The 27,673-nt window shown below is 38.2% G+C and overlaps 1 protein-coding gene across 1 annotated transcript in view; it reads right to left on the bottom strand.

The window, feature by feature from the left end:
* IPO8 (importin 8) overlaps nucleotides 1-17,160 on the bottom strand; it is a 38,597-nt gene extending 21,437 nt beyond the window's left edge. Inside the window, exons 1-12 of the mRNA XM_014937442.1 lie at nucleotides 17,033-17,160; nucleotides 14,285-14,441; nucleotides 11,927-12,085; nucleotides 10,838-10,994; nucleotides 9,706-9,795; nucleotides 8,782-8,876; nucleotides 8,094-8,178; nucleotides 6,721-6,855; nucleotides 5,771-5,870; nucleotides 3,991-4,067; nucleotides 2,627-2,743; nucleotides 223-312 (exon numbers count right to left, since the gene is read on the bottom strand). Coding sequence (XP_014792928.1) covers nucleotides 223-312; nucleotides 2,627-2,743; nucleotides 3,991-4,067; nucleotides 5,771-5,870; nucleotides 6,721-6,855; nucleotides 8,094-8,178; nucleotides 8,782-8,876; nucleotides 9,706-9,795; nucleotides 10,838-10,994; nucleotides 11,927-12,085; nucleotides 14,285-14,421 — 1,242 coding nt within the window. The 5' untranslated portion in view covers nucleotides 14,422-14,441; nucleotides 17,033-17,160. The remainder of the gene's footprint in view (nucleotides 1-222; nucleotides 313-2,626; nucleotides 2,744-3,990; nucleotides 4,068-5,770; nucleotides 5,871-6,720; nucleotides 6,856-8,093; nucleotides 8,179-8,781; nucleotides 8,877-9,705; nucleotides 9,796-10,837; nucleotides 10,995-11,926; nucleotides 12,086-14,284; nucleotides 14,442-17,032) is intronic.
* Between the last annotated feature and the right edge of the window lie 10,513 nt (nucleotides 17,161-27,673).

The raw sequence follows: 27,673 nt of genomic DNA on the forward strand, positions 1-27,673 counted from the left end.
TCTGATCAAAGAGGTAAACAATAATATGATACAGACTTTCCGTCAATTCACTTAACTGACAAATAATTTATTCAAAGTGCTGAAAAAATCACTGCCCTGAGTAGTTACTTGAAATTTTACTATATATTTGCTTTATTTCTTTCATTGACATTCAGAATGAAGTGAAAATTCAAAGGAAAGAATCATGGCAAATGCTGAAATTGATATAACTGGGGAACTTACTCTAGCTCTGAGGTACCCCAGGTTAGACATGAACAATGGAAAGACATGATTCTGTAACGTCAGCTCCATTTGATCCTTGAAGACACTCTTCTGTTGGTGTAAACAGAAATTTGGAGACCATTCATTTTACATAGTTCATTCTAGCCAGCAATCCATTGCAACTATCAGCCATGAGAAACACAATGATTTGCCTATGTAATAAAGGTATTCTCTCATGAAGAGATCTAGATCATGCACATTGCCCTGACCACACCTCATAAGAACAGCAAGTTCAATGCTAGGTAAGTGAAAGAACAGTACATGTAACATTCAATTCTATATTACTCATTACAATACTGTAAACTGGAATTTGCTTTTTCTTTAAGGCAACTGATTCCAGACATTTTTTCTTAAAACTTAATTAGGATCAATGACCTAGTACCTCCATTCTTCCTACAAAGGAGTACATACACAGCTGAAGACAAATATAAACTTAGTATGAAGCAGATCAGAGTTTCAAATGACCTACTGTTACTGTAAGTATTAAAACTCATTATTTTACACACTACAACAATAACTCACATCTTTTTTTTTTTTTTCCATGTTTATTAATGGACTAAGATAATTCCTTTGTGATAGAAATTTCCTTGGCTGAAGAAGGATATCTGATAAAAACTATCCTTCATTATTCCAACCTTGACAAATCCCAAGATATTCACAGGAAGCCAGGAACCACCAACATGGAGATGGAGACTTGGGACTTTCCTAGTACCTACAGCCCCAGGACAATAGAAAAGATACATGCTGGGGACCACGTTACCATCTAAAGGAATGATTCAGTGGCTAAGAGAGGAAGAGGGCAAAGGGGACATTGAATATGAAATATATCTTAGGTGATCACACTTCTACTTCACCAATGCATACATCACTTTTTCCCAAATACATCACTGATTCCCAAACCTTCAGAGAGACAGATGAAGAACTGAGCAGAGAAAAGCACAGAGAAGGGAAAAGAATTTTCCCTTGTGCACACAGGTCAGAAGATTGCATGCATTAAACTGGAGCCACTGTGGAGAGCCAGGTGGCTCAGGCAGGGTCATTGTGTCTATGAGCTCCTCACAATCCGTATCTCAGTCAGCTCACCAGCCAGAAAGCCCTTATAAACAGAGTATTTAATGCAGAAACAGTTCATGGAATTTTTCAATCTGCCAAATCCCAAACACAAGAAATTCAGAGTTGAGAGCAGTCTGCAGTGTTTGGGGATTATGACTCTTTTATAAAAGTATATTATACCCTCATGTTTCAAGACTGAAAATTTTCAATAAGAGCAATATACTGGCATAACCCCCCTTTTTTTTTCTGCAGGACAGAGATAAATAGGTTTAGAAGCCCACAGTCAATATGAAAGGCTCATCACAACATGAACAATGGCCTCCTCTTTCACTGCTATACTCCAGCACAAGGAAGGGAAGTTACAATGCAACATAATTACAAAAATTCTGCAAAAGTTACTGATGTGTCAGGATCTCAGATCAGATCAGATTGGTACATTGGTAAAAAATAAATGTTAAATGTTGGTAAGATGTGCCTTGTACTATGAAGACACATCCTGCACAGAGGCAGACGAACTCACATAAAATAAGTTACTTTAAAAAGGAAGCCTCCAGCACAAGGCCACCATTCTCATGCTGAAAGTGATACCCTTTTGGCAGTTCCTTTTGACATGGAGAGAGGGCATATCTCGGACTCCACCATCTACAAAAGCTTAAGGGAAACTGTAACCAAGATAACATTACAGAGCAACAGTGTGGATTAAATATGTATTCAAATTCCAGAAAAATACTCAAAATTCTGAAAATACTGCCTATAAAGAATGGAGGAAAGATAGAAACTCTGTGCTCTTTCCAGTTATTTTCAAAACTCCCAGTTGGCTGATGAAATAGGACTTACAGCCACACATTGTAGGGTAAGAAAGCTGGAAAGCTAGACAAAACATTCCTGCAACATGTTAAGCAAACATTTTTCTGGAACCAGAAGCCGCCCACAATCGTACAGGCTGTTGGGAGGGTTTGCTAAAGAATCACAGGCGATGTTATCGATGGAATGCATGTTTGCTTTCTTAACACACTTCCATTTTACTAGTAAAGCAGGAGAGGACCAAGGGACTGCTCCGTAGCAAACAAACAGCGCTTTGGAGAAACTTGAGAAGAAAAATCTGCAAATAAAAGGGAATATAAAAAACAGGAAAGAAGGCCAATATTTTTAAAGAAACAAACCCTCAGATTCTTATTGCACAGAGCAGTCTCTCTAAAGACTTTATAAATATGGCTAAGAGCTAGCCATACTTTATAGCTAAGACTTTTTTATTGGAAATGGCAGTTGATACTAAGAATTACAAACCTTTTTCAGTTCTTTACCCACTTACCTTCAGTAAAATATCTGCTAGGGATCCTATAACATGCAGAGCTCCATCTTTTTTCCTTGGATCAATATTTGGGTCTGTCAGAATCTCATAGCAATATGCCATAGTTTTTGGTAATACCTAGGCAAGACAGAAAACATGCAACCTCCTTTTGTCAAATTATTTTAATAGCACTGTTTAAGTCAAAATATTCACATGGCATTTTTAAGAATAGATTTTATCTTGGCCAAAGCAACTGTGAGGTACTACATGTGCAATCTTTCCATAGTTAAAATACAGAAGGTTCCTTTTTCAACTTTTCAGCCAAACTTGTCAAAATTAAATTAATCACATTAGTAATAGTAAATAAGGCATTTTTTGCCGTCTTGAGGCAAATCAAAAAAGGTGACAAAAAGCCAAGAGGCTCTAATAGTAAGTACCTCATGCATTTTTTTTCCCCTTAAGTTCTCTTCTGGCTTGTCTCACACATATATAAATACGTGCGTGTGTATACATATATGTATGAACATACACACATTCAAGAACAGCTTGGAATAAAACCTCATAAACTTATATTAGTCTAATGATTTTGGCAGTAGCTTCTAAAGTTGACTAGACTTAGAAAGGCTTCTTGGCAAAACCAATTGTTTAATGTCATTTCCACACCCATTATGTACTTTTCAGATATGTTTTGATGGTCTCAGTAAAGATTATAAAAATGAGGTCAGTGAGCAAGGACTGTTTTGACAACAGAAAAGTAGAAAGGTCACAGGCTATTCCACCTGATGTAAAAATCCACCTGGGAACAGAGCTCCGTATTTACTGGATCTTAAAATGGTACCCAGGAAAAAATTTTGCAGTTCTAGCAAACCGACGCGCTTTCCTGGGCTCGGATGGGTGCTTTTGCACAGATCAATATAAGTACAGAAAGATCTACAGAAAAGTTATGTCCTCATTTAAAGAGCGGCTGTATGAAATTGATTTCGTTTTTGCTAATTTCACTGCTGTCAACAGGATTTTAAATAGCATCAGTGAAAATTAATAAGGATCAGGTTCACTTTTCCCCTACTGCTACAGTTTGGGAAGCTCAAAACAGCCGTGACAGAGGCTGTTTGTAAACTTGGGAAAATACCAGTACATCTGTTACAACTCAGTTTGTATTCGGCAGGTTAATTTTAAAACTGCAAGAGGAACCCACTTATTTATTTATTTATACATAAACACATATTTTAATAGTCCCAAAATTGATAGCACACAGCCAGGAAAACATTTGACTATGTATTAGCAAGTAGATTTTTCAAGACTTGCTTCCTGTAGCATCTTTAAATTTAAGAGGAAATGACATTATTAAGGAAACTTCAAATCATTAAAACCCGCTATTTCCATACCTCTTTTCTCTTCTTCGCAGCGGTATAAAGGAGATTCTGTGCTGCTGTTGTAGTACATGCATAATCCTCAAATACATCTAACAAATTAAAGAAAAAAAAGGCAAAAGAAAAATATTCCTTTTCTGAATGACATAATAATAATTTTTTTATAAACCATCTTGTTTGTAGGGTATCATAAAATCAGGAATTAGGGTTAATATTTAACTTCAAAACTATTAACACTGTTCTCTTCACGTTGTGGTTAAAGAGCCAGACCCAAGCTTATGTCACATAGCTTATACAAGCATTTACTTCACGTCTTCCAACTCTACTGACTATTTCATCATTTCCTTTATTAGGAATGTGTTATTTGTTCATTAATTCTTTGAGACCATGTTTTTAAGGGATGAAAAATCCTGGCTCTTTTTTTTTTTTTTTTTAAATTAAAACCACTATAGGAAGGACAACAATACATTCCAGTACCATCTGCATACCATATGTACACCATTTTGGCTTGATTTTATTAAAACCTCATGGGAAACTTTTTGTATGTAAAAACTCCTTGGACCTGGGGTAGTTTTAAATCTGCTGAAAGTCGAAGCTTTTTAGCTTCATTCATTACAAGTAAACCTCCTTTAATCATATTGAAAATATAATTTATATCTTGGAAAAAAAAGATCTGTGCTGCCAAACATGTTCTAATCCAAACATCCCCACACAAATTGAATTACATAAAAAGATCTAAAAGGTAATCTTAAAATGTGGTTGAAATTACACACTAACTTTTCCCGAGAACTTGAAGATAAAACATGATTAAGAAATACTACCAGACTACTGGAATTCTTGTTCCAAAGCCAAATGTGCCTCTCTAAAATTCAACTTAATATACTTTCATACTTGTTTTGGTTGTTTTAGCTTCCCCAATACCACTTAAATCAGTATTTAGCTGTCTCAGCTACATATAAAAATTAGATTCACTCCCCACACAGAAAGAACTGGATTCATATACCAAAAAAACAGCAGCGTGTTTGTACCCCAGTGTTCAACACTATATCATGATGAATTTTTTGCGTAACAACTCTCCAAGGTTTTTTAATTATTCTATGAATTTTTAAATTCTGTTTTCACATATGCTAATCCCAAATCAACTAATTAAAAAATCCCAAATGTTACATATCTCTGTGGTGCCCGCCTTACTGGAGTTTTGCAGCTAAATTCGCTATATTTTAAAGTACCCTTCTCTTTTTCAATGACAATGACTCTTTTAGTAATAGAAATTATTCATAATATGGTTCTGTGTGTTATTTTCAAGATTTTGCACTGCATCTTTTGAAAGAATACATATATCTAATTATCTTACAATTTAGTAATAATAATTGGCAAAAAAATGCTGAAGACATGAACAATTTTCAATAGGAAAGAGCAAGTCAGGCCTCTTCTGGTGAAAATGAGAGCTGCAAGAACTTGCAGACAGTTGGCACATCTGTAAGTCAGGACTCTGAAACTGGCATTAAAAAGTGAGCAAGCCAGTCTATTTGGGCTGCACTGAGCACATGTGAAGTAGAAAAAAACATTAAGAGAATCATTTAGTTTAAAGCTACCAGCCAAATGGCCAAAACTCACTTGATCTGCCTTCTTCTTTTAACTAGAGATTGGTGAGATTTAAGAAACAGATTTTCTTCTTCCTATTGTTCAGGACACTGGTGAAGACAGAGACATTACAGTGGCCATGCTGTTAATTGAGACTACAGTGTACAGTTATGATGAAAGCATAAAATAAATGCTAAACATAAACATTTACCAAATTTCATGCGGATATATTCATAAGGATCCTCTTGCCAGAGCTCTTCATCCTCATCTTTGTAGCACATTAGAGGGAATATGACTTCTTCTGTTATACTCTAATATTAGGGAAGTCAAATACACGTAAGTGCACATAAAATCAAATCCCTCCACCATGCACTAATTTACTAGACTTACTTTGCTGAAGAGGTTTTTTAAAAAAGCACTTTTAACAAGTGCTTTTTTAATTTGCTAACAGAAGTAAACTGAAAATATATATACTTTCCTTTTGCAGCAGTCCCAGACAGCAGTAATTACTTAATCTAACTTTATATTAATGCAGTACCACACACAAAATGTACTTCAGGATATAGCCTATAAACAGTAGAACATCACATTCTGCAGAAGGATCTCACCAATGCAACACTTGAAACATGTGAACACATTTCAGAGTCCTTCCTCTTAACACTCATGGGATTAACTAAGTACAACAGGGGAGTTTATGATGTGAAAAAATAAAAGCATGAAAATCACTTTTCATTTGTTCTCAGTTCACTTATGAAACATGTCCTTAAAAGAGAGTTCAGTTCCTTATATTTCACGTTCTCTTTGCCTGCTATATTTGCACAACAACCAATTATGAATTTCTAAATCTATAGATAATTCTGAACACTACCAACTAATAAAAGCCAGAGCATTATGACTTTCTGGCAGACTTCAAAAATAAGAAACAAGGAACTTAAGGAGATAAATCTTTAATTAAGTAAACAGTATCTGTAATAAGAGTTGTGACACTGGAAAAAAACCCTATCACATTAATGTAGAAATGTTGTTTTCTGCTCAGATCCACTGGTGCATGAAAGATTCATGAAACCTTCTTTAAAACTGCAAAACTGGTGGGGAATTCTGGAGGTTTTTTTAATCACCCTGATGACATGCAGTGTTTATGACTGGGTTTTATACACTGACCTTCATGTGTGGCTTCATTTGCTTCCATGTTACAGAGTGAATAACCCCTTGGTTCAGATAATTTAACGTTAGCTGAAGAACACGTGGTGCAACATAGTCTTTTTGTCTGTATTGATCTAGGATTCTTAAGAGAACCTAAAGAAACGATAAATTGATATTTTTAAATGAAGACTGAAAATTCACTCTTATGCACAGACATGCAGTGAACATACATGAACAGATTAATTAGCTTTACAGCAGAGGTTCTAGCGTTAGTAACCGCTGTAATGCCTTTGATCCAAAAATCAGAAATCATATAAACATTAAGGAGCTAATTTTGCAAGCATTTCTATACATGTTTACCTTTACTACTAGCCCCACCATGTGATCACTTGTGATTGTGAACCAAAGATACACTTCAATATTCACAGGCTGACAGCTTACACAGGCCTCAGCAAAATTAGGAGCAGATAAGGAAAAGGCACAGTGAGATTTTCAAACTGGTTGGCTTCTAAATCCATTAGTGGTGTCTGTGTTCATTTTTTTAAGGACAGGCCCCTAAAGAAGACAAATTACTTTGGAAGAACAGTGATAAGAATAGAAATTCTAAACTAGGAAAGAAAAATAGGTTAGCACCTAAATCTGTGAATCAGAAGAGATGCAAAACCCTTAACTTCATTTATCTGTTGTACCCATCAGATAGTATCACCTAGCATGCTATCACAAACTCCATCACACAATGTTTCCTTAACATAAAGGCTTGTTCTACTAAGAAAAACCTACAGTATAAAGCTACAAATTTGCACTAATGGCAGATGAACTATTAAGCATTAACAAGTGTGTAGAACTGGTATGTACATGAATAAGAATAAAAGTCAAGGGCAATGTATAACAAAATATCAAATCTTGAAATTGAATATTGAAAAATGCTCTCCAGGTAGAAAACAGCTTTTATCGCTGTTCTCCAGACACCTTCTAATCTGCTTGTATCTTCCTGAAATTAAACAGTATCATTTACATTTTGTAGCAAAAGCACTTACTAAAGACTGGGCTGAAATTACACCCTTCTATGACAGGAGGCCTCTGTATCAACGGTTTTTGCTCTCAGCTATATCCAGAATGTTTACTTGTGATAATAATACCATTTTATCAGCACTCGCCTTTTCTAAGGATGTTCCTGCAGGGTTTTTTTGAATTGCTGAAAAATCATGTTATTATACCTAATTGTATGGCACTGAGTTCTAAAGAACTGCTCAATCACTATAAGGAAAACCTGTCTGACTCTGTCCATTTTTGTTTAACGAATAAACTTTGATACGAGCACACTGTTGAAGAAAACAATACATTTGTTCAGCCAAAATGATCTAATTCCCAAACAAATGAAGTGCACTTACCTCTTGTATGCCCACAGCGTAGGTTTTTAAAAAAAACTCTGAGAATTGGAAGTATTCTTTTGTTACATTTCCAGGACTTCCATACCTTGTAAAAGAAGAGGACACAGATACTTACATTGTGAGAAGTCTGCTGTGTCAGGAAAACACAGTACTTTCTAAAACACAAAGGATCCTGAGTAGCCTCCCATCTCCAAAGGAATCCTTTCCCACAGATTCCTTCCAAGTAATTATTTCCCATATAATGCCCCATTTCCCTTTTCTTAGATTCTCATAAAGTCCAATACTACAGACAAGCAAAGATAGCCACCTTTTTGTCACAAGCTCTGTAATTTCCATGTTTACGGATTTCTTTTCAAATCTTCCCCTGCCTTTATATTTGAGAATATGAGCACTCGTAGGTAGATGTAGTGACAACAGCAAAAAACAGTAAAAAAAAGAAAAAAAAAAGTTAAGAAAAAGTACTTCTCCTGTGGGGCTAATTTCTTACCATCTTAGAGAGTCAAATCATTTCACCAAGAGCTCAGACTTGTTGCTGTGTCACTGCAAGGTAGAGGACAGCAGCAGGAATACCTCTTCGGTGACCAAGATCTGTTTAAATCAACTAAACTCTCTTCTCTAATTGCACCTGAATTAACATCACAAATTTGTAACCCAAATTTAGTTTTTAATCAGTCTGTTAGCTTGTTACCGTTTAAAAAGACGAGCTACAATATGCAATGCCCACTTCTTGCATTTCCACCACACCAGCTCCGGTCTATCATCTTCATCAATTTGCAAAGTCTCCTATAAATAAAGAGATTTGTTTTAAATTAGCTGTGTGTATTGTTAAGAGAAACGACACTTTAAACATTCTTTGCTGAGTAGACTAATACAAATTCACAGCATCGACTAAAGCTTTGGTTAACAGTTACGTAACATTAAGGAACTTTCAAATACCTTAATTAGTGAATATAACTGCACATGTGCAATACTTGTACAATTCCTGTACTTTAATTTTCAAAATTATGCATATTTAAAAAACAGAAACTCTCACATATACTTGACTAAGCAGTGTTGTGCAACTGGCTTAAAAATAAAGCATGATACTAACTCCTCCAAATATGTACACCCTAACCATTTGCTAACAATATTAAGGTTGTGAAAAACAAATAACAAAACAAAAAAACCAAAACAATATTAATGTTGTGAAATAAATTTCTATAAACTTAGGAAATGACAGTTAATGTTGTACACACACACAAACAAAAATTTAATTCCTATTTTTATTTTGTTCAAGAAATATAACGACTGATGAAAGAAAAAGAGGAATGGAAACAAATGATGGCTTTGTGATGAGCTTTTGGTTCTTGTTTGAGAGAAACTGGCTAAAATATTTGGAAACTTCCAATATATCCCAGATTGGAGCTTAGATAGTGTCATTACCTCAGACAATGAAATTCTGACAGCTTACAGGATCTTCCTACGTTTCTGTCAGAAACACCTCTTATTCCAAGGACAAGAATCTTAACTAGATGACATCTTAAAAAAAATAACACTTTGAAAACCTTCACATTGACTGCTCCTCAAATGTCAACACACAAGTATCAGAAGTCTTTAGAGAACTAAAACTTACTGGAGGTACACTTCTATCAATGATAGTACGGAAGAACTCCATCCACTGAGTCATAGTCTGGTTATTCAGCAACTGGAGCGGCAAAACATACTGAAATAAAAACACAGTCATGAAATACTAATATTCTCTGAGAAAGGTAGAAGATGCTTCTACAGTAGTCACATTCTGAGGAAGATGAGGTTTTAAGTAAAATTAAAACTAATTAGGTTAGATATCAATACTGCTCTAATTGCATCCTTCTTGGCACAATTTACAGAGGAATTTCTGAGCAGATGGTATTTGAGAAAAGCTCCTTGGTCTGAGAGCTTGCTACTACTTTTTTTTTTTTTTCCCCCCTCTTCCTCACAAAAGCCCAGCTGACTTTTAGGGACGATGGCAGTAGCTATACTACAGGGCTTGGGTAAACCCCAAGTGAAACATATTCCTAATTACTACCTAGCTACTATCTAGTAAATCTTACTTCTCTACCAAATCCAAAGCAAAGTGACTATACTCAGGCAAGCTACTGAAAAGTAAAATAGGATCTCAGGGTCTTTTTAATCCTCCCCCTATCTAATAACAAGTTATTTTAGCTTTTTAACCCCCAGTAAGAATTTTCAGGCTGCCCCTTTTGTAGGATCTTGTTTTGTTTCTCATTCTCTAAAAGTAATTTGTCACCAAACTGATCCCTGTAAAAGCCAAACTCATCTCTGTCAAATGCATGTGCCTCGGTAAATAATTTCTGCCAGATCTTCAGAAGATAATAAGAAATGCTACCTAATGAAGTGCACTATTTGACAATTATACTACAATGTGCATTACCAGCACTTTCAGAGGCCAACCAGCACAGTCTAGATACCCATACAGTTTACATCAGGTTATGTGTGACTTTATAAAAATAGGAATATTTCTCCAGCAAGCTTATAGAGAAGATGTGCCCAGGTTCATAAAAAAAAAAATAATCTGGGGGATCATGTGACCAGTTTTAAAGTAGAAGAATCTATAAAGATAATATTTTTATAAAAGCTGTTTATTGTTTATGACTTTTCCCATCCAAATTGGTGTTCATACTCAATCACACTCATGAGTGTACTGAAGTGTCGCTGTACCCAACAAAGTGAAAGTTTCAGTTTTCTTCTACACAGATGCCAACCTGAACAAAAGCATAGAAGATTTTTAAGATTTGCTTCTGAAGCAGTACAGAGTAATGGGAGTTATCAGGCAGAAGCTGGATCATCTGCTGCTGAATCCGAGGCAAAAATATTTGCATGGCTGCTATGAGAGGACCTTGCTCCTCTGCTTTTCTGCATCTGCAAAGGAAACAAAAACGTTGGTCCAGGATCTACACACTGGAGATTCTAATGCCTCACCAGCAATTTAATTTCTGTATCCTAAAGAAAATTAAATTAATTATCCAGCACTCACTCATTCGCTCTCCCCTTCTCTAGCCCCCATTCCAACAATCTGTGTAAATTCTCTAACTATTAAACCAATAAATGTTATATAAATGCAGCTACTGGGAGGAAAAACTAATGTTCTTTACTACTGAATTGTCAGCCCAGAGTAGCAGGCACTTGTATTTTTCTGACCTTCGTACCAATGCCAAACTCAAGCTGGGTGCTGAGCAAATAGGAGTGAACAGCAATTGAAAGGGAAAGACAATTCCTTTGTTTTGAAAAGATTTTCTCCATTTACATTTCTTTTGTGCAGTTTATACATATGTTTGTAACAACAGATAATTAAAAAAAAATGAGTGAGAGAGCACTCTACACTTCTCCTAATTTGCACTTTCCGGATTTAGACTACCAGGAGGATGGTACAGGTAACAATATGCAAGAGGAGTGTATAACAATGACAGTACTGTATTCATGATATAGAAGTAGAAAGTAATTTGCATTCATATATCCAGCATTTGGGGAATCTCCAAACAAAAGAAGCTATAATCATTTAGGACATTTTTCATAGACTGGTTAAATCAGATCAATAGTACAAAGCCTCAAGAAAAAATGTCAGTAAATTCTTACAGATTATTGCTGACATTTCTGCTTTCAGTTCACTGAACATACAAAGATGATTAATAGTTTTAATTTATTTGCAGGAAAGGATGCATATGACAATTATTAATTCCCATTTTCTACCTGAATTCCTCATAGAACTGCCAGCGTTCTTAAGAATGTCATTCTCAGTAATCAGCCGAGACTAAAAGTACCGATTCCTCATCTATGGATGGACATTAACTTACTCGTAATTCTTCACCAGCTCATACAGGCACAGGAGGCTCCCAAGCCAACTCCCACTGTTCTGAGACTGCAAGTAGTAGCCTATCTTGTCTACCACGGCTGTCCAATGGCCAGGAAAGTCATATGTAATGATAGCATGGAGGCAGCGTGCCAGCTGGGCTCTACAGCAGGAGGGAAAAAGAAATACATTAAAAGTAAATAAGATCACGGTATAGTGCTTAATATCAAAGGATAGATCCCAAATCTTGGTTTATTGGCCACAATATACATATTTTAACAGCACTGAAAGAGTTCTGGAAAGTAGCAAAGGAAAAGGAAGAAGAAAAAAACCCGGGGGATTGAGCTTTAAGGAAAAAACTAATTTCAGAATGTTTTAGTTACTTTCTCCCTTCCTCTTCCCTCTCCACACCCACCAGGCATTATTTGAAAACAATTAATTACTCATGAAACCAGCTAGCTTTGTACTTTGGAAATGAATGTTTATACTTCTACATGTTCATGAGGCTGAAAGCAACCACAAAAACACAAATTTGTACGTTTTTATTAAAAAATTAAAATCTGTTGTTAAAAATTGGTTTGCTTTATGATCCAAGCCAGAGGTTCCTCATGAAATTACAGTTTTCCTAGGATCTTCTGGAACACCACTTCTCAACCTCTGAAGCATATGGCAGAACCAATTCCATAAAAACAGCTTACCATTCCTCTCCCTCCACACACTTTTAGATGCCATTCACAATGGTGAGGGGCAAGGCAGGTCTGTTAATTTACTAAAATAGGGTGTGACTAAAAAAGCTGAGTGGCACTGAACTAGAAGCTGTAAATAAATACTCTCGGCCCTGCTTGGGAATAAAAATAATAAGAAAAAAAAAGTCTGCAGAAAATATTGGTTCTTCTAAATTTAGTTTTCCTTGAGTATCCTCTTGCAGCCCATTACATAAGGAGCCGCTATTGCAAAGCAGTTCAATAAGGGGCCCTCCACCTACTAAACCTTTTAGTTTTGTACAAACTTACCTTGCCCCTCAAGCCTTTGGAGTTTGTGCTTATTGCTGATGTGGTTCCTCATCACACTAATCCTAGTAAAGTTTCTTTGACTTTTTTAACCTCTGACAAATCTACAAGTTTAGCCAGTATTTACAAACCCTCTACTTTATTGCAGGTGATTGTCCCAGGGGTCTCAACAATCCTTTTAGATGTAGATTGTCACTGTAATGTCAGGGCATTTTGAATATCGGGTTATGAAATGATGCCTGAACTAGTTTGCAAAAAAAAAAAACCTCCACAAATTTCCATTATTTTGTGTTCTTTTGTATAAACTCAGCCTTGGTATTTATGGCATGACGGGAGGGGAAACGATATGCCTTTATCACATTATCACAGAAACAACACAAGCTTCCTTACCTTGTAGCACAACCTTGGCAAGGAGCAACTACTTCTTTCAGTGGGGATTCTAGACATCTGTGTCAGAGCATGCTAGAAAAGCTGAACTGGAAACGATGTTTTAGTTCATTTTCCTGTCTCAGTGCAGGATCTAAGCAGTCCTGGCAGGTGTTTGTCTAATCTATTCATAAAGACCTTCAGTGACAGCAAAGCTATAGCAGCCTAATACATTCTGATGTTTCATTATTTTTTTAAAGTGTTTTCCCTAATCCTAATTTCAATCCATAGCCAAGCACTCCTCCTCCAGATACGACTACTGAGAAAAAAAGACATCTTTGGGCACCTAGCTGGTGGAGAGGAAGAGGAGAGAAGAGGAAGATTTTCTTCTGTTTTACAAAGATGAACATCTATGCACTATGGCCTAATCCCATTCTATCAGCTTTACTTTAATTACAGTGGTGAACAATCAGAGATTGCAGTATGTCTGTGAATCCTAACTATTCTTCCAACAAAAAGAGAAGAGCGTTTTTTCATTCTTTTAACATCTTAAAACCAAGATTGGTAATATACATTTAGATACTAGGACTACATAAAAAATTGCAAAAGTAATTGAGAAAAGGGCTACTAGGGGAAAAAAAAAATAGATCTTGGGCAGTATTTCTCTGAACAGGTAATTCTGTACTGCAGATAGTCCTCTACCCTATCTGCTCTGAATCAGCCAAATAGGCTGTTGCTACAGCAAGTATTAGAACACACTTTAAACTACACCGTAAGAGGCCAAATCACATCATAGAGCTCTTAGCCAGGTTAATATATTTCTGAAAAACAAGTGCAAATAAATATGGTAGCATTGATTATTGTTACATTTCCAAAATAAGCACTTGCTTCAACTCCCAGGAAATTGAGATTCTCACATTAACTACATCCTGACTACCAGTCCGAAAACTTGAGCTACAGAAGTATCTCTATACGATATAAGGTACCTCAATAAGTCAGGAGAGCGAATTATTCCTTCTACAATGTTATCACGAATCTGCTGACGATCATTTTCATGAATGTTGAATGGAAATACCACTTCTCCAGGACGTGGTTCACGGTCCGCCCAGTACCATCCCACCATGTTCTTCAGGTAAATGGCAGCTAAGTACAAACAGTGGGGAGATAATCATTTCATTCTAACACATTTCCACATTACTCTGTGCTCAACATGTAGTACAGCTAAAAGTAGAACAAAAGGTTGAAAAGACTGAAAACCACTGCATGAGTTCTTAACAATTATAGGCACCAAGCACAGCTGACTCAGAAAATGAAGTTTTTTATGATTCCACACAAGATCAGGCTCAAGTGCCTGGTCCTAAACAGAACAGGATGGTATTTCAGTCAGCTTCTATTGGAGTACATTCTTTATTACAGCAGTCTTCCATATGGACATAATATTCCATCATTCTAAACAAGCAAACAAAAATCTACTTATCTGCATTTTTACTCTTCCCTAAAACTCAAATTCAGTAAGTGAAGTTTTGGAAGGCTCGTGTAAACAAATCATTGCTCACGCAGATGGGACACTCTGCTTGGGGAAATGCCCAGTATGAAACTGGCACATGGCCTACCTTCTATTCAGACAGAAATGTTTGTTGTGCATTCCCTCAGCTTTATCTCACTGTTAGGATTTCCCATAATCCCTTAGAGTTGCTCCCTTCTGTCTCACAGGAAAAAAAAACAAAAAATAAAGTTAATCTTCAACTGAAAGTAAAGCAGCATTTGTGCCTCAGTCCTTAAATGCCTGTAGGTATTCCTTAGGAAATGTAGGATATATGGTGTAAGACATTCTTAATAAAATCTTATCCTTGTACTATTTTGGTTGATTACCAGCTAGGGGTTTAAAGTATAAATAAGATATCCTTGGGTACAATAATTTTTCTTGCTGATGACAAATTGCAAAGTATGAAAACAGAAGCAAGAGGGAAAACAGTTGTTTATGACACGCCAGAGTATTCAGACAAGAAACAGGTCCAGAAAAAACAGCCCAAGACTTCAATTTACTTCGTCCATAGATTTGTTGTTATACAAATTCTTGGCTTTTAAAAAATTCCCAGGGAAATCTGTTGACTATACAAATGCAATATAAATGTGCTTTTCTATTTTATACCCCTACTCTGTAAAAAATAAAAAAAAAATTAAACAAAAAATGTAAAAATTATGTTCTACATACTTGGGTTTTTTTCCCTGAACAGTAATGAAATGAGAAACTAATTTATAAAAATAACTTTATGGAGTCCTAGATTAAGCATCAAACTTTAAACCATTCTGTAGTAACACCACCATTCAAAGTTGGATTATCTTTGAAAAAATAAATGCCAGCATGACAAACAGCATATGTCAGCATGCCCCAATGCACTCAGGGGATTAATAGGATCTGTACAAAAAAAAACCCAACGGTGCTTCTATGGGAAATGCTGCTCCATAGGATAAAAACAGAGCTCTGAAAGAACCAGTATTGTCATGGTTTAACCCCAGCTAACAACTAGGACCACATAGCCACTCATTCACTCCCCGCCTCCCCTCCCAGTAGGGTAGGGAGAAGAGGGAGAAAAGGAAGGGAAAGGGAAAAAACCTCAAGGGTTGAGATAAACACAGTTTAACAAAACAGTAACAGAAGAGGAAAATAACAACAACAACAATAATAGTAATGGCAAAAGCAAAATAAAGTGATACAAGTCACTCTTATCACGTAATGGCCAGCTGCCCAACCCATCCCGAGCAGCAATCGGGGATTCCTGCCCCCCGGCCAACCCTCATTTATATACTGAGCATTACACCTATGGTATGGAATACTCCTTTGGCCAGCCTGTCCTGTCTATGCTCCCTATCAGCTTCTATAGGAAGCTGAAAAAGACCTTGACTAATATAAACATTAGTTAGCAAGAACTAAAACAATGCCTTACTGACATTCTTCTCATACTAAAACCAAAACACAGCTGCTACTAGAAAGAAAATTAACTCTATCCCAGCTGAAACCAGAACAAGTATTCATCAATTTCTTGAAAAAGCTGAATGTTTTCTGTATCTGTCAAAAATATTATAGAAGAATAGTTAACATAGATAATGAGAATTTAGAACCTGATCTTACACAAATGTATATCCTAAAGTCAACTACATCACTACACGCAGTTGGGTGATCTTTCTAGACAGGCTCAGACCATCAATTCATAACCTATCAGTGATGTGACCTTCCTTCATATCTACATCTGTGAGTGGACATCATAGATACTAAGCGTATGTGGCTACCCTTGACCTAGGGAACAATGGGGTTTTTTCATTTTTTCAAAACTTTCATTTTTCCAGGAAGAGAGATACGCATTCAAATGAGATCCACTTTTTTTTAATTTCCCACTTGACTTGGCATCACTACTTCTTCACCTTCAGGAGAAAGAAAGAATACCTAAGGCTCCCTGGGTACCCAGTTTTAAGCAGAAATCATTCTCTTTTCATACCAGTATCACAGCAATCCAGTAGGGATCACTACAAACACAGAGGAGCCAAAGGAGGACTCTACCCTACACCCACGGTTTATCTGGCTCTCATGTAGGAAAGAAATGGCAAAGATAGAGCCTTTTCTGCATTCAGGACAAACACGAACTCACTTACATTGCAACAGCTCAATACTCTGTTGAAATAACCAAGAGACTGACTTTCTAATGAAAGAAAATTAAATGAGGAATTTATCTTACCTGCTTGACGCACTGGAAATTCAACTTCATCTGATACTATGATTTGCAGTAGTGTTGGAGCAAAATTGATGATCTTATAGGACTGAAATACATATAAAACACAGTTAGCAAATCACTATGAAGACAACTGTATTATCAAAAGCTGAACAAGAAACACAAACTGAGGATTTTGCAGTGTTCTTTGAGTCTCCTCATGAAGCATGAAATTATGAAAAACCCACTTGGATTTACCTAGATCTGCAGGAATCCAAATAATCACTTGTAAAAGCTGAGCACATAACAGCACATGGGTGGAATAAGTATCATGACTACGCTCTCTGTTAGAGATTAGTGATAATGAATATTTTAAAAAATTCTGAGACTCCATAATGAGAAGCACCACAAATCTGTCTTTGAATTATTTAACGTAGCCTCATAAGTCAAATGGATATTGACAGGCTTCATCAATATATACCATTTATTTGCAAAATAGATTGTGGTATAATAGCAATACTAGATTTTGAAGAGATTAAGAAAACCATTTAAAATTATTTTCAAGTGTAAACAGCATCTGCATCAGCTATTTATTACACAGCTATCTTTTAACAAACTAGATGTATATTTTCTATTTTATACCCCTACTCTGTAAAAAATAAAAAAAAAATTAAACAAAAAATGTAAAAATTATGTTCTACATACTTGGGTTTTTTTCCCTGAACAGTAATGAAATGAGAAACTAATTTATAAAAATAACTTTATGGAGTCCTAGATTAAGCATCAAACTTTAAACCATTCTGTAGTAACACCACCATTCAAAGTTGGATTATCTTTGAAAAAATAAATGCCAGCATGACAAACAGCATATGTCAGCATGCCCCAATGCACTCAGGGGATTAATAGGATCTGTACAAAAAAAAACCCAACGGTGCTTCTATGGGAAATGCTGCTCCATAGGATAAAAACAGAGCTCTGAAAGAACCAGTATTGTCATGGTTTAACCCCAGCTAACAACTAGGACCACATAGCCACTCATTCACTCCCCGCCTCCCCTCCCAGTAGGGTAGGGAGAAGAGGGAGAAAAGGAAGGGAAAGGGAAAAAACCTCAAGGGTTGAGATAAACACAGTTTAACAAAACAGTAACAGAAGAGGAAAATAACAACAACAACAATAATAGTAATGGCAAAAGCAAAATAAAGTGATACAAGTCACTCTTATCACGTAATGGCCAGCTGCCCAACCCATCCCGAGCAGCAATCGGGGATTCCTGCCCCCCGGCCAACCCTCATTTATATACTGAGCATTACACCTATGGTATGGAATACTCCTTTGGCCAGCCTGTCCTGTCTATGCTCCCTATCAGCTTCTATAGGAAGCTGAAAAAGACCTTGACTAATATAAACATTAGTTAGCAAGAACTAAAACAATGCCTTACTGACATTCTTCTCATACTAAAACCAAAACACAGCTGCTACTAGAAAGAAAATTAACTCTATCCCAGCTGAAACCAGAACAAGTATTCATCAATTTCTTGAAAAAGCTGAATGTTTTCTGTATCTGTCAAAAATATTATAGAAGAATAGTTAACATAGATAATGAGAATTTAGAACCTGATCTTACACAAATGTATATCCTAAAGTCAACTACATCACTACACGCAGTTGGGTGATCTTTCTAGACAGGCTCAGACCATCAATTCATAACCTATCAGTGATGTGACCTTCCTTCATATCTACATCTGTGAGTGGACATCATAGATACTAAGCGTATGTGGCTACCCTTGACCTAGGGAACAATGGGGTTTTTTCATTTTTTCAAAACTTTCATTTTTCCAGGAAGAGAGATACGCATTCAAATGAGATCCACTTTTTTTTAATTTCCCACTTGACTTGGCATCACTACTTCTTCACCTTCAGGAGAAAGAAAGAATACCTAAGGCTCCCTGGGTACCCAGTTTTAAGCAGAAATCATTCTCTTTTCATACCAGTATCACAGCAATCCAGTAGGGATCACTACAAACACAGAGGAGCCAAAGGAGGACTCTACCCTACACCCACGGTTTATCTGGCTCTCATGTAGGAAAGAAATGGCAAAGATAGAGCCTTTTCTGCATTCAGGACAAACACGAACTCACTTACATTGCAACAGCTCAATACTCTGTTGAAATAACCAAGAGACTGACTTTCTAATGAAAGAAAATTAAATGAGGAATTTATCTTACCTGCTTGACGCACTGGAAATTCAACTTCATCTGATACTATGATTTGCAGTAGTGTTGGAGCAAAATTGATGATCTTATAGGACTGAAATACATATAAAACACAGTTAAAGTAAAGCAGCATTTGTGCCTCAGTCCTTAAATGCCTGTAGGTATTCCTTAGGAAATGTAGGATATATGGTGTAAGACATTCTTAATAAAATCTTATCCTTGTACTATTTTGGTTGATTACCAGCTAGGGGTTTAAAGTATAAATAAGATATCCTTGGGTACAATAATTTTTCTTGCTGATGACAAATTGCAAAGTATGAAAACAGAAGCAAGAGGGAAAACAGTTGTTTATGACACGCCAGAGTATTCAGACAAGAAACAGGTCCAGAAAAAACAGCCCAAGACTTCAATTTACTTCGTCCATAGATTTGTTGTTATACAAATTCTTGGCTTTTAAAAAATTCCCAGGGAAATCTGTTGACTATACAAATGCAATATAAATGTGCTTTTCTATTTTATACCCCTACTCTGTAAAAAATAAAAAAAAAATTAAACAAAAAATGTAAAAATTATGTTCTACATACTTGGGTTTTTTTCCCTGAACAGTAATGAAATGAGAAACTAATTTATAAAAATAACTTTATGGAGTCCTAGATTAAGCATCAAACTTTAAACCATTCTGTAGTAACACCACCATTCAAAGTTGGATTATCTTTGAAAAAATAAATGCCAGCATGACAAACAGCATATGTCAGCATGCCCCAATGCACTCAGGGGATTAATAGGATCTGTACAAAAAAAAACCCAACGGTGCTTCTATGGGAAATGCTGCTCCATAGGATAAAAACAGAGCTCTGAAAGAACCAGTATTGTCATGGTTTAACCCCAGCTAACAACTAGGACCACATAGCCACTCATTCACTCCCCGCCTCCCCTCCCAGTAGGGTAGGGAGAAGAGGGAGAAAAGGAAGGGAAAGGGAAAAAACCTCAAGGGTTGAGATAAACACAGTTTAACAAAACAGTAACAGAAGAGGAAAATAACAACAACAACAATAATAGTAATGGCAAAAGCAAAATAAAGTGATACAAGTCACTCTTATCACGTAATGGCCAGCTGCCCAACCCATCCCGAGCAGCAATCGGGGATTCCTGCCCCCCGGCCAACCCTCATTTATATACTGAGCATTACACCTATGGTATGGAATACTCCTTTGGCCAGCCTGTCCTGTCTATGCTCCCTATCAGCTTCTATAGGAAGCTGAAAAAGACCTTGACTAATATAAACATTAGTTAGCAAGAACTAAAACAATGCCTTACTGACATTCTTCTCATACTAAAACCAAAACACAGCTGCTACTAGAAAGAAAATTAACTCTATCCCAGCTGAAACCAGAACAAGTATTCATCAATTTCTTGAAAAAGCTGAATGTTTTCTGTATCTGTCAAAAATATTATAGAAGAATAGTTAACATAGATAATGAGAATTTAGAACCTGATCTTACACAAATGTATATCCTAAAGTCAACTACATCACTACACGCAGTTGGGTGATCTTTCTAGACAGGCTCAGACCATCAATTCATAACCTATCAGTGATGTGACCTTCCTTCATATCTACATCTGTGAGTGGACATCATAGATACTAAGCGTATGTGGCTACCCTTGACCTAGGGAACAATGGGGTTTTTTCATTTTTTCAAAACTTTCATTTTTCCAGGAAGAGAGATACGCATTCAAATGAGATCCACTTTTTTTTAATTTCCCACTTGACTTGGCATCACTACTTCTTCACCTTCAGGAGAAAGAAAGAATACCTAAGGCTCCCTGGGTACCCAGTTTTAAGCAGAAATCATTCTCTTTTCATACCAGTATCACAGCAATCCAGTAGGGATCACTACAAACACAGAGGAGCCAAAGGAGGACTCTACCCTACACCCACGGTTTATCTGGCTCTCATGTAGGAAAGAAATGGCAAAGATAGAGCCTTTTCTGCATTCAGGACAAACACGAACTCACTTACATTGCAACAGCTCAATACTCTGTTGAAATAACCAAGAGACTGACTTTCTAATGAAAGAAAATTAAATGAGGAATTTATCTTACCTGCTTGACGCACTGGAAATTCAACTTCATCTGATACTATGATTTGCAGTAGTGTTGGAGCAAAATTGATGATCTTATAGGACTGAAATACATATAAAACACAGTTAGCAAATCACTATGAAGACAACTGTATTATCAAAAGCTGAACAAGAAACACAAACTGAGGATTTTGCAGTGTTCTTTGAGTCTCCTCATGAAGCATGAAATTATGAAAAACCCACTTGGATTTACCTAGATCTGCAGGAATCCAAATAATCACTTGTAAAAGCTGAGCACATAACAGCACATGGGTGGAATAAGTATCATGACTACGCTCTCTGTTAGAGATTAGTGATAATGAATATTTTAAAAAATTCTGAGACTCCATAATGAGAAGCACCACAAATCTGTCTTTGAATTATTTAACGTAGCCTCATAAGTCAAATGGATATTGACAGGCTTCATCAATATATACCATTTATTTGCAAAATAGATTGTGGTATAATAGCAATACTAGATTTTGAAGAGATTAAGAAAACCATTTAAAATTATTTTCAAGTGTAAACAGCATCTGCATTAGCTATTTATTACACAGCTATCTTTTAACAAACTAGATGTATAGAGCATCTTAACAGAAAAATAAAAACTGGGGAAACACAGCGGAATAACCATTTTAAATTAAAATCAAGCACAGACAGATAACATTTCAAAACCCACAGACTTCCTGGGAACTTTTCAAACATTACATCAGCCATGCAGCTGAAGAATTTCAAAGAGAAAACAATGCTCACTGAACTTCTGAGCAAAGCACACCAGATTTAAAAGATGTGAAAATCTGATACCATTATACTGCTGTCATTCAACAGGGGTCCTCCAACATGAAAAATTGCTGACTTTGCATGGTGCAGTTACTACTGAGCCTTGGCAACATCAGTAGTTACTAGCAGGTCAGATCTTTCATCACTTAGATCCATGTGCTTTACGTTCAAAGAGAGATGTCTCTTGGGGCCAGATGGCAGAAGCTTTCTTTATTTCATTTTTTTATAGTATTTCTTTCCAACTAGACTACGCCTGGCAGTTCTGTGGTTGTTTCCAGAGCTGTGCTGAAAGTACAAGTATACTACATCTTCTGTAAACTTTGCCTCATTTGAAAGCTGTGAAATAAGAGGTACTTTTTGCTCTTCATGTATCCAGTTCCTTGATCTAACATTACCATAATGAGGTAAAAATCACATTGCTTCCATGATGCCTAAGTATAACAGCTGCATCACAACACTACCATTCAATAATTTTACTAAATCACTTAACTTTCTGGCCCTCATTTTACTCATTATAATGATTTTGTAATTCTAACCTATGCTGTGCTCAGAGACTCATTTGATGTTTATAGAGTAATCTGAGATCTCAGATAAAAGCAGTAATGGCAAATCAAAAGCATACTTTCCTGCAATTCCCTTCTCTATAAACTTTAATTTTCCAGAAGAAATGCTCCAAATAAAGTAAAAGCTGTAACAGACAGCACAGGAACTCCATTTATCTACAGACACACTGAAACACCAGCTTTCAATGTCAACCTGTTGAAGTGCACTGGATTCCAAAGATCACCTTGCAACGGAGTATCCTGGAGTCCAAAGTTTGTCCCTCAGTCACTGCTGGACAGGATCTGTACAACGTTGGTGGGTTCTGATGGGGGCTGCAGTAGCCTCCAGCACTCAACACCCCACTCCCAGGGAGATAAGGGAAGCACGAGAAATCCCAGCAGCACAGAAAACCAAAAATGTGCATGAACACAAACCATCCTTTTTCTTCCAATATGCTGTTCTCAGACACAATCTATACACAGCTTTTACTACTATAAACACGTCGATTAGGAATGCAACCTTTTTGGGGGTTGTTTTGTTGTTGTTATTGTTTTCCTGTAGTAATCCTACCAGTATCACATGCAGGGCGGACACAACGATAACAGCATAAATTATTTCCCTTTCTCTGCGCAAACAGCTTTTACTGAATCTACATTAAAGCCACCGCTACTCCAGGAAGCTTTATTGTTACCACTCGTGCTGGCGTACGACTGCTATCCCTGAAGTTTTGCCAGGATAGACACAAATATGGTTATTTGGCCTGGGCAGCAAATCCTCTCAGCAAGCGCCTGGGGTGACAAAAGCCACGTTACGCAGAAGGTCCGCACAGCGTCTCAGAGGAGGCCCCGTCCCCACCAGCACACTGCTATGAGGGCTTCTTTACATACCAACACCCCATAAGAGATAAGAGGGACACAGCATCAAGCTCCCACTAAATCCTTCTACTCTGTACTACTGTCATTACCATCATTCACACTTTTGCATAGCTTTGTTTTCTACTCATTATCCGAAACACGAATGCTGTAGAGATCAAAAGAGATTGTGTGCCCTTTTTAGAAACAAGACACCCGATTCTGTTGTATTTGTGAAACTCAGACACCATCCTGCTACTTGTACAGCAGCAAACCCCGTCAGGAAAACCACACGCCGCTCGCCATTTTTGGAAGAGAGGACTTCTAAAAAAGCTGCATGCAGCAACATTCTTCATAGAATCATAGAATGGTTTAGGTTGGAAGAGACCCTTGGGATCATTGAGTCCAACCATCTACCCTACTCTACAAAGTCCTCCCCTACACCATATCCCTCAGTACTGCATCTAAACGTTCCTTAAACACATCCAGGGACGGTGACTCAACCCCCTCCCTGGGCAGCCTGTTCCAATGCCTGACCACTCTCTCTGTGAAAAATTCCTTCCTAATGTTCAATCTAAACCTACCCTGTTGGAGCTTGAAGCCGTTCCCTCTCGTTCTATTGTTAATTACCTGTGAGAAGAGACCAGCACCAACCTCTCTACAGTGTCCTTTCAAGTAGTTGTAGAGAGTGATGAGGTCTCCCCTCAGCCTCCTCTTCCTCATACTAAACAGCCCCAGCTCCTTCAGCCGCTCTTCATATGATTTGTCTTCTAGTCCCTTCACTAGTTTCATTGCCCTCCTCTGCACTCGCTCCAGCACCTCGATATCTCTCTTGTATTGAGGTGCCCAAAACTGGACACAATACTCGAGGTGTGCACATTCTGGTTGGGTTAGTTGTCACGCTAACCGTTATTTCGGGATGTATCCTTTCCCTGCCTTGCTCAGGAAACCATACAACAGGCCCACACACACCAGAGAGGAAAGCTGGACAAGCAGGAGCAGAGCAATTGTCAGGTGCGCACTGTGTCAATGGAGAGAGACAAGGAAGAGACCTCAGACCTTGAGGAGCTCAGCAAGACAGTTATTCACGTGGTTACAGCCGCACCTGAACTTTTCCAAAGGCAGAGAAAGAATAGTGTCAGTCCCACGGAAGGAATGGAAAGCTGTTGATTGTGAAGAGGCATGCCCAGGAGCCACGGGGAGGCACCAGATGGCTGAGAGAAGCCTTTGGGCGCGACTCCCGCATCACAGCACGCCGCTCGCTGCCGTTTGCGAATCGTTACGCTGCCCCGAATTCACATCGTTGTGATTCGGTAAAACTTTCTCTGAAGGTGCTGATCGATGGGGGCAGATGTTTATTTTGAAGGAAAAGGTAAAAGTTTTTGAAAAAACAAACTTTCAAACACATACTGACTGCTCTTGCAGGAATCACAAATTGGAGCATTTTTGCTAAAAAAAAATAATACCTCTTTAAATGTCTGTTGTGATTAAGAGGATGGGATACAGCACACGCAAATCTAGCAGCTAAACTGGGAGAGGCACGCAGCACTGGTAAGATACAATTGGGTAAATTTACAGCAATGACCAAGGAGAGAGATGTGCATGTCCCCACAGATCTTGTTCCACCCGTGCCCGCTGTCGCAGGATCTGGGCGCTGCAGCTGCAGAGCTTTCTGCACTCGGGCCCTTCAACTTTGGCCCAACATGCCTTCTTCCCCACCTCAGCATCACAGCTCCACTCTTCCAAACACCAGAGAACACATCATTTTTTTTGCCTGTTTCCTCTTCAGTTTGGTTGGGCATAGAACAGGTGACACCCCAGAAAGCCTCAGATGGGCCACTGAAAAACAGCAAGATGAGCACTGTCACGTGTAGAGGACTACAATACAAGGGGAGACAAGCAGGAAAAATATGTAAAAATTTCCCCAAATGAACCCTACTGAAGCAAATACTTTTCACATCTAACTTTCAAAACCCGCCTGGACAAGTTCCTGTGCAACCTGCTCTAGGTGGACCCACTTTGGCGGTGGGGTTGGACTAGATGATCTCCAGAGGTCCCTTCCAACCCCATATGATTCAGATTTGGCTCCCAGGTTATCATGCATTATATACTACTGAACTCATTTCAGTAAGCATTATTGTTGTGTCTTGTTTGCTGTCACATTTAAGCAAACAACTGCTCCACAGTCACATTTGTCAGTCACCTTCCCACTGGGCTGATGGCAACCACTGTGGCTGAGTGCAGAACAGCACTGGAAGGTGTTTTTTCCCCCTGCAGAACAACAATGGGAGGATCTAGGATAATGGATATGGAAAACCAGAGCCTTCCCTCAGGTCCTGAAAGCGAAGCCACGAGCATCCTTCTCCACCAGCAATAAACATCATCTCTTTCTCTGAACCTTTGAATCCAAGTACAGCACGTAAAAATTGCTGAAAAATCAAGGCATTACATCTTTGCTTGCAAAGACAAGCACACAGGAAAAATCTGTACCTTGAATATGTATGCAATTTCCTGTTTACAAAGATTATTTTAAGGCTTACGTATATCTGATTTGAATGCTCAACTATCTGGTTTACTGAGCTTTATTTTCTGTTTGCCGTGCACTGAAAATGTGTTACTTAGACATTCCATCAGTACTTGTCACACTCGGGAATATTTTTAAAGTATTTTCTCTCTTTGTTTTATACACTGTCAGTCACAGACAGTTGTTAAAACCAACTAGAACAGACAGTTGTTAAAACCAACTGGAACTTCAAAAGGCACTTTCTTCTTTCCCTGTCTACAAACAAAGGGAGAACACACAGTGTTTTCATACACAATGAAAATAAGCGTGTGTGGCCCTAGGATCCCTGCCTATTATGGCAGCCAGCTCAACAAAGATGTGGAAGATATGGAAGGAAGGCCAACTTTATTCTGGACTCTACTGATTTTCACAGAATCACAGAATCTTAGTGGTTGGAAGGGACCTCTGAGATCATCGAGTCCAACCACAAAAAAAAACAAACAAAAACAAAACAAACAAAAAAACCCACACCACACCAAACGCCCACCAAAAACACCGCACCCACCAACTAAACCCCACACTGAACACTTCGCTATAAACCAATAACCTTGGGCACTAGAGCATGCCCTGAAGAGCCATGTCTATACGTTTCTTAAATACCTCCAGGGATGATGACTCCACCACCTCCCTGGGCAGGCTGTTCCAGTGCCTGACCACTCTCTCAGTAAAGTAATTCTTTCTAATATCTAATCTAAATCTCCCTTGCCGCAACTTCAGACCATTTCCTCTGGTCTTGTCGTTCGTCCTTTGGGAGAAGAGGCCAACACCTGCCTCTCTACAGCCTCCTTTCAGGTAGTTGTAGAGGGCAATGAGGTCTCCCCTCAGCCTCCTCTTCTCCAAACTGAACATGCCCAGTTCCCTCAGCCTCTCCTCATAGGACTTGTTCTCCAGACCCCTCACCAGCTTGGTGGCTCTCCTCTGGACACGCTCCAGCACTTCAATGTCTTTCCTGTAGTGAGGGGCCCAGAACTGAACACAGTACTCGAGGTGAGGCCTCACCAGTGCCCAGTACAGAGGCACGATGACTTCCCTACTCCTGCTGGCCACACTATTCTTGATACGAGCCAGGATGCCATTGGCCCTCTTGGCCACCTGGGCACACTGCTGGCTCATGTTAAGCCTGCTGTCTACCAACACCCCCAGGTCCTTTTCTTCCGGGCAGCTTTCCAGCCACTCTTCCCCAAGTCTGTAGCGTTGCCTGGGGTTGTTGTGACCAAAATGCAGGACCCGGCACTTGGCCTTATTAAACCTCATCCCATTGTCCTTGGCCCATTGATCCAGTCTGTCCAGATCCCTCTGTAGAGCCTTCCGACCCTCAAGCAGATCAACACTCCCACCTAGTTTGGTGTCATCTGCAAATTTACTGAGGGTGCATTCGATCCCCTTGTCCAGATCATCAATAAAGATATTGAACAAGACTGGCCCCAGAACTGAGCCCTGAGGGACACCACTGGTGACCGGCCGCCAACCAGATCTAGCTCCATTGATCACAACTCGCTGGGTACGGCCATCCAGCCAGTTTTTTATCCAGCGGAGGGTACACTTGTCTATGCCATGATTCACTAGTTTCTCCAGGAGAATGCCGTGGGGGACGGTGTC

This window comes from Calidris pugnax, unplaced genomic scaffold (genome assembly GCF_001431845.1).
Source record: "Calidris pugnax isolate Ruff unplaced genomic scaffold, ASM143184v1 scaffold1, whole genome shotgun sequence".
Classification (NCBI taxonomy): Eukaryota; Metazoa; Chordata; class Aves; order Charadriiformes; family Scolopacidae; genus Calidris; species Calidris pugnax.